At 37.7% G+C, this 13,268-nt stretch overlaps 1 protein-coding gene across 1 annotated transcript in view; it reads left to right on the top strand.

Moving 5' to 3' along the window:
* Nucleotides 1-13,268, top strand: part of COL19A1 (collagen type XIX alpha 1 chain) — a 309,008-nt gene that overhangs the window by 241,855 nt on the left and 53,885 nt on the right. The window contains exons 20-28 of the mRNA XM_036318274.1: nucleotides 2,414-2,476; nucleotides 6,630-6,665; nucleotides 7,813-7,848; nucleotides 7,944-7,997; nucleotides 8,661-8,714; nucleotides 10,388-10,441; nucleotides 11,119-11,208; nucleotides 11,976-12,020; nucleotides 12,129-12,206. Coding sequence (XP_036174167.1) covers nucleotides 2,414-2,476; nucleotides 6,630-6,665; nucleotides 7,813-7,848; nucleotides 7,944-7,997; nucleotides 8,661-8,714; nucleotides 10,388-10,441; nucleotides 11,119-11,208; nucleotides 11,976-12,020; nucleotides 12,129-12,206 — 510 coding nt within the window. The remainder of the gene's footprint in view (nucleotides 1-2,413; nucleotides 2,477-6,629; nucleotides 6,666-7,812; nucleotides 7,849-7,943; nucleotides 7,998-8,660; nucleotides 8,715-10,387; nucleotides 10,442-11,118; nucleotides 11,209-11,975; nucleotides 12,021-12,128; nucleotides 12,207-13,268) is intronic.

Below are 13,268 nucleotides of genomic sequence, written 5' to 3'. Positions count from 1 at the left end.
ACCACATCAATGTACCACACAGAGAGATGGATCAAAGTCTCTGTTGGGTCCTTCATCTACATTCCAATGGAGACCTATTTACATCAGTTCAATGAATACGAACTATGAATATAATTACTCTTTCTCCATGTTCATCCCCCCACTCCCCTTTTGGTATTGGGCAGATGTGATTTTTATAGTCATTTCTAGACCCCCTTCCCTGAATTCTACTTTAATTTTTTGCAGATCAGTCTAACTACTAGGCATATTTTTCTTCACTCGTGTGCACTGGGGATATTAGCACCTATCAGATAGGTAATAAGATGGTCACACTGTACACCCTAGTGCTCATACTAGGACAACTATTTATAGCCTCTTTTAAATCAACACCAATTGGTCCCTAAAATGTATCCACTAATTTCTCCCTCTTTTTACTTTGGATAGAATGTATTTTCTCTAAGGGGAAAATGCCTTCTCCTCACCTGTATTAAGTATAAGATTGGTGGCATATTAGATATTTGGATGCTAGAAGGAAATAATTATATTAATAAAACCAAGATTAAATTTATGAAATATATTCCACAAATCTAGGAATCTCCTTAATAAAAACATGATCCTGTCTTATTGAGTACGTATTACAAGCTCCCTCTTCCTCTAATCTAATATCACAAGACACTGATTTGGATAGAAATGTAGAAATAAGCCAACATCTATTACAGGACTGTAACCAGTTTGTACTTGAAGTACTTCAAGTAGACTATTGTTTGAGGCTTCGAAATAAACAAATAAACATGTCCATACAAGGGGACACGTATAGAGATGTTCAGTGAAGCCTTGTTTATAACAGAGAAAAGCTAGGGACAACCCAGGTGCCCATAAATGGAATATGGCTAAGCTCTGGTACATTAGCATTATATAATGCTATAACTATATAACATTATATAATTCAACACTTATACTGAATGAACTAGCTCTATATGTATCAATAGAAATGGATATTAAAAACAATGTTCAGCCGAAACCTGTTTGGCTCAGTGGATAGAGCGTCGGCCTGCGGACTGAAGGGTCCCAGGTTCGATTCCGGTCAAGGGCATGTACCTGGGTTGCGGGCACTTCCCCGGTGGGAGATGTGCAGGAGGCAGCTGATCGATGTTTCTCTCTCATCGATGTTTCTAACTTTCTATCTCTCTCCCTTCTACTCTGTGAAAAATCAATAAAATATATTTTAAAAAAAATAAAAAATAAATAAAAATTAAAAAAAAATAAAAACAATGTTCAGTGAAAAAAACAAGTCACAGGATGTTATATACAAGATAAAGCTATCTATGTAATTTGTTTTAAATATTCAGAATAATATATTGTTTGATTTCACATATGTAGTAAAAGTACAAACATATGGGCTAAAAATATGAGTGCTAAATTCAAGAGTGTGGCTCTCCCTGGGACAGGAATGGAGAGGGAAATATAGGAGATATCTTCTTTGACTGTAAATTTTTTATTAGTTTTTTAAATTTTGAGGACCCGGGACATGGAGGTTTGACATAATTCAACTTTATGTTTTCTGTATTTATTTTTTTTAATAAAAAAATAGACAAAACAGGTGAGAAAAGTATAAGCCCAGAAACATCATTTTGCAAAAATGCTCTTGATGTTGGGGGAAAAAAAAACACAACATTATATAACTTCTAGTGGCTATGTTTATGTGATATACAAGTATGCCATAGTCAAGGATTTTGGTAAACACTAAAAAGCACAGTGCTGAAGATTCCTCTGAAATCTGATTAGTGAGATATTTCCTTTCCACAAGTATTATTTCTAAAATTGTATTTTTTCAATTATATACTGCATACAAATCCCTCTTCAAGATCTAAGACATCCTTAGACATTTCTAAGCTGTTGCTGTCACCACATTGACAAGAATGCCTTCTTTGTCCACAGCCAATCATTTAAGTTGCAATGTAAATGCTGGAAACAGCTGAGAGACTCATTGTCTTCCTGTCTCTCCACTCCTCCATCTCCCCCCTCCTAAAAAAAGAAAGAAGTGTCTGAAATAAAATGAGTCTGGATTATTGTGTCAGTTAAACAATCTGTTGTCTTTAAGATCACAAAAAAAATTTTGGTACAGCAGAGCAAAATTATAATTTTTTCTCTAGATGTTCTTTTCTTGAAAAATAATTTTTGTTTCAGATTAATTTTAAATTAATATAGTGAATATTATGGATGTCTACAAGACCTAAAGGCATTGTAAAGTGCTGACAAACACATTACTATGCAAATAGCCTAACTCCATTCAGAGCTTGTCATTGTCTCTTGGAGGATAATAGGTAAATTCCATGGTTAGAAGCAGCTCGAGCAATTAATCTGACTCTGATCATCACAACAGTACTCATCTCATCTGACCTCATGCGAAATTTCTTCTGCTCTTTTTTGAAAGGGAGAAACTGGACAACCAGGATTTCCAGGGTCTATTGGCCCTAAAGGTCAAAAAGGAGAATCTGTAAGTATTTTAGCTTTTAGAGACAAGAAAGAATATCCAAAATGTAAAACTAAAAATGTTTTTCCTAATTAGCCTCACTTCTGTATACCTGGTTGCCCTTGCCATGGCCTAGAACAGGGGTGGGCAAACTTTTTGACTCGAGGGCCACAATGGGTTCTTAAACTGGACCGGAGGGCCGGAACAAAAGCATGGATGGAGTGTTTGTGTGAACTAATATAAATTCAAAGTAAACATCATTACATAAAAGGGTACGGTCTTTTTTTTTTTTTAGTTTTATTCATTTCAAATGGGCCGGATCCGGCCCGCGGGCTGTAGTTTGCCCATGGCTGGCCTAGAATGATAGCTCCAATATTTGAGCAAGTGCTCTATGCAAGGCACTAAGTCTTTTACTTGTAGGAATTTAATTCTTTCAAAAGAAAACCACTTGAGGTAAGCTACTATCACCCCGATTTGAGGAAACTGTGGCACTGAGAGGGTGAGTAACTTGCCTAAGGTTACACAGCTACTAGGTCTTGGAGCCATGTCTCCCACTTCGGTAGCCTGACTCTAGAACCAGGGTTTAAGAACTATTAAGCTGCCCTGCTCTAACTAAATATTATAGCTGAAATAAATAATTAAATCAGTATATCTAAAGACGGGCTAATTTATCTAAAATATTAGAAACGCGTCATTTTGCTCAAACAACTGCTCTCAGTATACTTCATGAAGTTACTTTCCTTTCTTGGTTCTTGTAAGATTGAAGTGGCCTCTCAAGCCACTTCTCAATATTACTGAGGCCAGTTTCTTTAAAAACAGTTATTTTGTTGATGGTGGGGGGACCCTATAGTATCCTTTGTATTCAAATAGGACCACATATAGAGATTACATGAATCCTAGTTACAAAAATAACTTTTTTAAAATGCTGCTAAAACAAACAGACAGACAACCTATGGCAATCTTTATATGAATCCACAAGAATCAGACTTAACAAATGTTTCATTCTTATTAAAAATAAATAAAAAAAGGTCATACTTGTTAAAAATCATTTCTACCTTTCCTTGCCAGGATGAACAAAGGATATTGGTTCACCAGGGATAATGAATGAAGAGGCACTAAAATGTCTGCATGCCAAACAGGAACAATTATTAAAAGTATTCACTATTACAAAGCTAAACGTTCCCTGTGCTTCAGCTTTAAAAATTAGGCATCTCTAGCAATGACAGTAAACTTTCAGGCAGCTTTAGAATGAGTGCTTTTACCCAGGTACCCTATATTCTCCTACCTTCAGGGGTCATGCTTGCCCTTAGTATCAAGCCCAAACCTCCACCCCACCCTCTGCAGGAAGTAACAGTCTTTATCAGGGTTCCCCAACCAGGTGTTCCCATGAATGTCTAGGAAATTCACATGTTCCACAAATCTAGTCTAGTGGTCACTGCCCCTTCCATCTGCCAACTCACTCCTGGTGCTCCACCCTGGGCACTTCTTACCAACTCCTAACTGCTTCTCCAGGTCTCTGCTGACTCCCCTCCAAGCTTGAACACTGACCCTTAATTTCCATGTGACAGATGGCAGGCCTGGCAGTAAGACTTACTAAAATTCTACTGGAAAATCAGGAATGTGTATAGCAGAAAGGAGATACTTCCTGCTTCTCAAAGGTGCACTTGAATCACCTGGGGATTCTTTTGAAATGCTGGTTCTAATTCGCTAGGTCTTGGGTGGGGTCTGAGAAGTTGCATTTCTCACAAGCGCCCTGGTGGGGCTCCTGCCGTTGGTCATGGGTCATGCTTTGGGTAGCAAGGACTGGAGGAATTCACAGCTCCTCAGAGATTCCCTCTGGCTTTCTGTCCTACCACCGCCATTTGGGGGCGGTCCACCTATCTGGCTTACCCAGGTGAACAACCTTCTTTTCTTTTAACTTGTCTTCTTGCAAGTTCCCTGTTACTCCCTAATTATCCCACCTCCTTATACCACTTTGCTTGACCTCCCCGTCCCCCAACATAAAAAAGCACATTTTTACATGATTATGCAGAGAAATTTAGCTTTCTATAGCCTCAACCTGTTTATTCTAGAACAGGATCTGGACTTGACTTTGCATGGTAACCAGAAGGTTCAAACAACTCATCCAAAAAAATCAGGCAAATTAAATTCCGAACTACCTATCTCAAATAGCAGTTTGTCCCCCACTACTGGACATTGAGAATTTGACTAAATGTCCACTGAAACATATCAGAGCTAAAATATATGTAAGAGGTCATCTAGTTGAATCCCATGATTTTGTAGATAATTAAAGAGAAGTTCTAAAAGGTAAGTGACTTGAACCAGACAGTAGCCATGGGAGCTAGAGCTAAGCATCAAGTCTCTAGACAAGCAGTTTACTGTTTTTGTGTGTTTTTTAAAACCAGTTACTTTAGTCAATGTGGCCTGATAGTGGCTCTAAATGAGCAATGACATAAGCAGGGTAATATAAGCAGAAATGAACTGTTATATAAGCAGGGTTACCTGTTGCTTATATCTAATTGCTTATATCTCCTATCTTAAAAATCAAGTAGATGTTTAAGAATTAAAGTTGAAATGTAAGAATGTAAATAAAGCCCTGCTCTAATGTGAGAAATTAACCAATATTAAGAGATTTAATCATGTTGGCTAGATATTGGGGCATATTAGTAAGGGTAGGCGAGGTTATGCTAAGCAACAAATTATCCCTGAAATTTCTCTGGCTTCACCCAAGAAAGGTTATCTCTTGCTTGGGCTGCACGCCCATTGTGGTTCCTTTGGGAGGAATGGGTGTTCTACTCCATACCACACTCAATTTCCAGGTTGATTATCACCATGTCACTAAGCCACCTGGTATACACAACCTTCTTAGTCATTACTGCCGGAAGTGTGGGACTGGGGGATCATGAATGGAATTTCCCTGCAATAGCCTGCAAGTACCACTTCTGCTCACATTTCATTGCCAAAACTAACTGTAAGGCCCATGTAACTGCAAGGGGGCTAGCAATCATGGGAGAGAAGGTGAGCCCCATAGTCCCTAGCTCATAGGACATGAGGTGAAAATCACAGAGGTTCATTTAGTAACCGCTTATTTCTCCTTAGTGATTTGTTGAAGAGAATGACAAACACTAAGAGGACCTTTGAGAGTAGTCCGTGATTGTTCTCACATCTTCTCTTGAAAATGAAATGTTTTTAATGTCTTTTCATTTGTCCTTATTATCACTTCACCTAATTTAAATAATAAATAAATCAAATTACAAATCAGATCAAACAAACTGAGCAACCAAAGCCTTCAAACTAAAGATTGAAGTCAGGCTGCCTGGGTTGAAACCCTGAACGACCTCTTGATGGCTATGTGACATTGGGTAAATTGGTTAACTTCTTTGTGCCTCAGTTTCCTCATCTGTAAATGTTACTAGTACCTACTCCACTGACACATGAAGATCAATATTTTAATACATATAATGTGATTAGAAGTGTTTGATACACTATAAGAATTTAACAAATGTCAGCCATTATTGTAATATCTACATAACTTTAAATTCTCTAATTCACTAAACTTTTATTGGGTACCAATAATGTACACCAGAGATGCTATGTTAGTCAAGATTAGCTACATCTCTACATTTGCTGAGTTTATAGGCATGATAAATAAGGAAACATAAAGTAAGTGGATGCTGTTTTAGGGGAAATAACTTTCTGAATCTCTTTCCTCATGCTTGAAATGAGACAATATCTTCCCCCACAGCATCGATGTAAGAGTAAATGAGATTATGGACATGGAACTTCCGGAATAGAAGCTACTAAGAGAAATTGTGTGTGTGTGTGTGTGTGTGTGTGTGTGTGTGTGTATGTGTGTGTTTTCACCTTCTATGTGAACTGTGCAAAAGGAAACTTTGGCCTTGGGCAGCATTTCAATTTCAATTTGTCATCCACTCAGGATTCTCAAAATAGTATTAGAATGATTAGCTTATTGTTCATTTGGGAATATGGAAGGTTTTTGTAACTAATTCTCATATGCTCCCTTGAAGCTGTACAGGGTTCTGTGTGACATTCTGGACCATTGCAGAGGGTGCCTGGATGGTGTCTGGGTTGGCCTGCAGGGTATTCAATTTCAGTTCTGGAGAGTTTATTTCTAAAAGTGTTTGTAATTGATTCTGTTTTCTACCCATTTTCCTAGGGGGAACCTTTTACAAAAGGTGAAAAGGGAGATAAAGTAAGTGGATGTTTTATCACTATCTTGGGTTTTCTACTTCATTGATTTCTTTCTCTCTGATTCCTGGTATGTTTACTTTGGAGTCTAATAGATTTGATGAAAGGAGGTCCCTAAGCATTTTACTTTTTCCTCTGTGTATTTTGACTCTTTTGATAAATGAGAAATTTTAAACCTTGTTAAATTTTATCCTCTGATGACATTTTAACATCTGGTATGGTACATTTTTTTAACCCATTACTATTTGTGATTGGACATGAATCTTTTGAAATATACCCACTTAATATATATAAAATGCAAAATACAGCTTTTCAAAAATTCTCTTAATGATACAAATTGCATTTATTATCAACCAGGATAATTTTATCAAAATGGTCAATAATAAGTCATGGGAAATATAAAAGCAAACTCAGTATTGCCAATATCATTGTCTTGTGTATAAACTTTATTTTTTCTTTGTTTTTTTTAATTAAGTACATATACCTGAAAGTAGACTCACCATGACATAGCAACTTCAGTTCTACTCTTCTTTACCTCCTCATCTGAATTTTTCATTCTCTGAGATAAAAGATTAGCTGGTGGGAAATTGTAACAATGCCAGCTGAGTGGAGAAGGCAGTCATTGCTAATGGAATGTGATGAACATGATGATTACAGTGTCAAAAGCAACATTGAGAAAAAAATTTACAAAGAAAAAAGAAAAGAAAAATATTGTTTATTTATTAGGAATAAGTATTTTAAATGGTGTTTTAGAATGAACCCACCTTGACTTCATCATGCCTTCCATAATTCCCCCTTTATTGTATGCTAATTAGTGGAAATGCAAATGAATTCATGACTAGAGATGCTCATCTCCATCTGAATTTAAGCATTATATATATATTGACTAGAGGCCCATGCATGAATCCATGCATTGGTGGGGTCCCGCACACCGATGCACGATTGAGACTGGGGAGGGGCCGTGGGAGGGCTCCAGGGCATGTCCGGCCTGTCTCACCTAGTCCCGATCAGCTGGACCGCAGCAGCAAGCTAACCTACTAGTCGGAGCATCTGCCCCCTGGTGGTCAGTGCATGTCATAGTGACTGGTCGAATGAATGGTTGGACACTTAGCATGTTAGGCTTTTATTATATCGGATTATTTTATTTACAGGGAGAACCGGGGGTAATAGGATCACAAGGAATAAAGGTAATCTCCTGACATTCTTCAATTGCATCTCCAACCTAATGATAACATGAAAATCAAAGTAACCGGTTTAATTTCCTTTCCACTCCTATTCTTAGGGTGAACCTGGAGATCCTGGTCCCCCCGGTTTAATAGGAAGCCCAGGACTAAAGGTATATAAGAAATAAGTGAAATAAAGGAGGAAATAATTTTGGAGTTATCACCATTTCTCTGTGAAACAAGGTGATCTAGGGCCGCTCATTTTCTTCACAAATGTTCTCAGAGGCTTAACATGTTTCCATGGTGATTTCCCCTCATAGGCTGCATTTATTACACACACAGTAGCTGTGCCTTTTGATTCACAATAGGGTTTAAATTCTTTTTCAGAACATATTCACAATAGCATCCCTAAAAGTGTCAAGAGTAAACAATATAAGCTAAACCTATGACCCTGAACTATTTTCTTAAAGTAGGTAGGATTCAGCGTTCAATTTCTAAGCCAAAATTGTGTATCCCTGAGATGCTTGAGTTCCCCATCTGGGATCTGGGGGAGTGTCCCAAGAAAGACCCCTGTTGGGAGGTGGGGGAGAGATTCACGTGAGATGCTCCCACCAACAGGTAAGGCAAGTTATCTAGTCCTCACCTGCTGATGACATCCATTAAAATGAAAGTATACGAAAGCTCTCTTGGAAGCCCATAGCACATTTCAGTTTTATACAGAGAAGGTAGGAGGGTGGAAGGTCCACATTTCTACAGATCTAAGTCACAAAATGTTTTATATATATTCAGGTACATTTTTTAGCCAAGTTAAAAGTACATGTCACCTTCGACTTTAGGGTCAGCAAGGACCTGCAGGCTCTATGGGACCCAGAGGACCACCTGGAGATATTGTAAGTATTAGTAGATACAAGTGTCTTTGGTATTTGAAAATTAAATTGAGATTGAGACTTGTTTTAAAGAATGTCAACATCTGTTCATGTGACTGAGTTACACTGAATTTTTCGAAGTCATAGGTCATTTCTACCACTAGAAGTGATCATAGCAGCCTGTGTCTAACTTAATTCCTTAGCTCAGGATGTTATATATACCTCATTTTGCTTGTCTGGCTCTGAATAATTCATGTATGTGGAGTCTCTGACACTCATGTATGTGAGGTTCCCATACATATGTATGTAATTAAATTAGGGTTTTTTTTCTCTTGTTAAAAAAAAAAGTGATCATAGCTAATATCAAGGGCTATTGTGGAGGCTAGTACCTTCATATATTCATGGGATGTCTTTTTTAACATCAGTTGCCTAATAAAATGGTCTTTGGGACACAAGTTAACTAAATTATCATTTTTACATGCTTGTTATTGGTGTACCAATAGTAAAGGAGATGGGAAACATCAAAAGAAATAAGGAAAAGCAAGAGAGAAAGCAGGCATTTCCATTATGCATGGCCCTGGTTCAATTCTCCATCCAAAAAAAAAAGATATTTCCAAAGCTTCTTTTGTTCTTTCTTGTGAGAGCCTCCAAAAAGAACAAGTCTTTTGGCTGAAAATATTTCTATAATGCAATTGGAGAAAGGTCCTCAGGTTGCATTGTAACCTATCTTTTGTGGACTCATTCTCTCTCTCTCTCTCTCTCTCTCTCTCTCTCTCTCTCTCTCTCTCTCTCTCTCCTCCCTCCCGCTTCCCTCCCTCCCTCTCTTCCTCCTCCCCCCCCCACACTCACACATCCCTCTTAAATGCACTTTTCTATCCATGCCTCCAAGTAAGCCGTTCGCCCCTTGAACTATCTCCCTAGCCTTCCGACACCTTGGGAGCTGAGACATACCATCAGTCCTCACTTGAGCAAAACAAGAAAAATGCTTGCCCATATCTTCTTGGAAACTGATCTCTGTTTGGCCACAATTCCAGTACCCTCTAGACAAGTATTAGAATCTCTCCTTTGGCCATCACCTTGGAGACAGCTCCATGACCTCTTGCTCTGTTTTGAATGCTCCAGAGGTCTATCTTATAGTGCATTTTGTTCTGCTTAGTACTTTGAGCATTCAGTTCATAGAGCTAAGCTTTTTGTTAGTCCCCCAAGGCAGTGAATACACCATTACAGGTGTCCCCAGTGAAGAGATCCTATGGAAAGAGAAAAAATGTTGGTGGCACAGATAGAGCCACAAGATGCCCATGAAGTAAAGGGAAGTGATAGTGGCTGAAGCTAAAAAAGAGAACAAAATCAAAAGGGGAAGACCCCCTGTTGCTGAAATATAGTAAAAGCATCTTTTTCTATTTACCCCATTGTCCTTCTGAATCATGTGATGCTACCAACTGTCATCATCCCACCCCTTCTTGGCAATATTTGGTTCAATTCTCCCTTGTTTAGTTTCTTTCCCATTATATCCTGGTTACTTCCCTTGAAACAACATATTTTCACTAAAATTTTTCCTCTCTAAAATGTCAAAACCAACCCATCCCCACACACTTTATATATTAAAGTTCTGTTTTTCTGGCAAAGACTTAGATAAAAATGTCATTATAATAAGACATGTTCTAATTGCTATTCCCCTTTAATTCTAAATTGTCTAGGGGTTGCCAGGAGAACATGGTATCCCAGGAAAACAAGGCATTAAAGGAGAAAAGGTATAGCTTCCATTTTACTCATTGTGCATACGTATTAAGTGGTTAAGGCAGAGGAAGAAGCAGAGGTCAAAGGGTATTGGGGGAGTGAAGGAACAGGACTCAGGATTATGAAGGGAAGTGACAGCCACATAAACCATGGGGTGAATGATGTTGTGCATTTGTGACAGCCCTGGTTCTGGAATAAAAACACAATGTGACAAAATGAACTAACTCAGAGAGGAAGATCTCAGGACTCAGAAAGTCTGCTTCAGATTCAGCTGCTTACTCTGATATGGACCTGAGAAGTCTTAGTCTTTCGGGGCCTGTTTCTTGATGTCTATGTGGAAATAGTATATTAGTGTTGAACCATTTCTGGGGAATAACTTCAAGAAAGCCTAAAGATCAGCTAACAAATTTTATGAATAAATGCCTTTATTGTGCATATATTTATGCACATACATATGTCATGATACTGCAAAACTTATTGTTAACATAACTCACTACAAAATCTAAATGCACTTAAGATAACTAGAACAGTGCCTAGCATGAATTAGGCTCTTACTAAATATTGTAGAAAGAGTGAATGAATGAAGTTTGACTGGCTATAATGACGATTTAAATCAATGGAAACTACTGCCTCCACACCTCCCACCATGAACCTGGACAAGGAAGTAAGACTCTTACTGTGTTTTCCTCAGGGAGATCCAGGTGGAATTATAGGCCCTCCTGGGCTTCCAGGTCCAAAAGGTGAGGCTGGTCCTCCAGGGAAAAGCCTGCCAGGAGACCCAGTAAGTACCAGCTCTTTTATTAATATTTCCCTGGAAAGATTGTTTATCCTTTGTGTGCTTCCAGTTTCAGATCACAAGTACAGGAACATGTTTAGATCTGCATAAAAATAAATATTCATCGTGTTCTTCAGCTTAGAGACCTAATCTCTTTGGAAATTTTATGCAAGCAAAGGCCTTTCTTTTGAAGAAAATGCACATACATGCACCATCTAAACAGCCAATTTTGGAAGCTTCACAGGCCCTCTCTGCAGAAAGCATAGATTCATTAGGGATCTATGAAGCCTAGCAAGGAACACGAGTTTTAAACAATAAACCTTTCTAGGACACTATGTTAAAACAGAAGAACTGCCTGAATTTTCCTTTCTGGGGCTCTGCAGGTGTGGCCACAGGTGGTCATTGGAAGAAAGTGTCCTGCTGGTCCAGGCTGTTTCCAGGACATAGAAAACTAGTTAGCCGGCAAAATCTAACCAGTATGCCTGTTTTATATGCATTTTTCTCATCCCCTTTGACCTTTTATATTAATTAATAATGATAAATAGTTCTCAGTATCAGATGCCTTATTTTAAAGATGAAAACACATTTTAATGTAACTATATAAAACCCATACCCTAGTAAAATTTGTATTCCTTGTTTATTATTATTTTATAGGAAAGGGTTTATTCAAGAAAGATGAAGAGCAATAACATATTTTTGAGTTAATGATTTCTTAAATGTTATTAACCTTTTTAGAAAAAGAAATGTATTCACCTCCTTTTTTATTCTTTTAGGGATTAGATGGAAACCCGGGAGTACCTGGGCCCCGGGGCCCAAAGGTATAAAAAATATCATAGACAATTTTTAAAGAATTTACCATTAATATAATACAGCCATAAAATTTACACCCCTTGGGCACTGCACTAACAGAAGCACCTCATTTCCAGGGTGAAAGAGGACTGCCTGGTGTCCATGGCTCCCCAGGTGACATAGGCCCACCAGGGCTCGGAATTCCTGGCCGAACAGTAAGTGAAATTCAATTGAGTTTTTGAAACCCTGTTGATTCCAATATTGTGAAACAAAATACAGTGACAAATTTGAAAAGGAGAAAAGAATAAAATGCTCTCAGGAGGAAATACCAATAAACACTGGTCAGAGGGAGAGAATTAAAGGGCACTGAGGTTACGTTACAGAGCACATAGCGGGCACTCACTGTGTGACTTACAGGGCTGACACACATACGCTGATTTTGGAATAGAAACAGTTATTTAACCTTTTATTCCTCTATTCTATATACTAAAAAGTTCGAGTGAAGTTTGTACGATTATAAAAATACCTAGTACTAGGTTATTATAGATTACTGTTTGCTTTTAAGTAGAATAAAATATTTAATATTTAAAGTGAATGGAGTATGTATAAATGGGATGATATGAAACATCTCTAAGTATTATCTTAAAGAATAGAGAAGAAAAGTTGTTTTTAATAGTTAAGACAAAAATAGGCAGTTTTTTTTACATATTTTAGCTGTAAGGACAGTGCCTGGTAATAATGACCAGTGTAAGCATACTTGCTGACTAAATAGTAATAAGCAATAAAGCTTTTTATGTGCTATTTTAAAAACACAAAGATTCTGGACCAATAAAAGTGGAATACATGCTTATTTTAATGATGTTAATTTGGGAAATTGCTCTTGTAATGAAGTTATGAGAGCTAAAAGGAGGTGTCAGTAGTGAAGTCAGTTGTGTGTTGACTGCTGTTTGATTTTCCAGGGCAAGACTATAAAAGACCCCTGGAAATTAAACAAAGTAAAAGAAAGTAGATCAGAAAATTATTAGGGGAGTGGAGGAGGTTGAAGGAAAAAATAAAAAATAAGAACACAGTACAAATAGACAGGGAGCAAAAGTAGCTTTGACAATAACTGTGATGTGAATATTTATATAAAAAATAAGAAAAGGAAAGGTCTGTGAGCAGTTACTGAAGCCAGCTTTGGGAAAACCAGCTCTTTTCTTACTTGGTTGTCACTTCCTCATTCACTGGTCCATGGTTATATAGTAGGCTTAGAGCTGTCATCATTAGGGTCACTGATC

Source organism: Myotis myotis, unplaced genomic scaffold, assembly GCF_014108235.1.
Source record: "Myotis myotis isolate mMyoMyo1 unplaced genomic scaffold, mMyoMyo1.p scaffold_m19_p_7, whole genome shotgun sequence".
NCBI lineage: Eukaryota > Metazoa > Chordata > Mammalia > Chiroptera > Vespertilionidae > Myotis > Myotis myotis.
The sequence above is the reverse complement of the archived record's forward strand: the minus strand, read 5'-3'. Positions and strand labels throughout refer to the sequence as shown.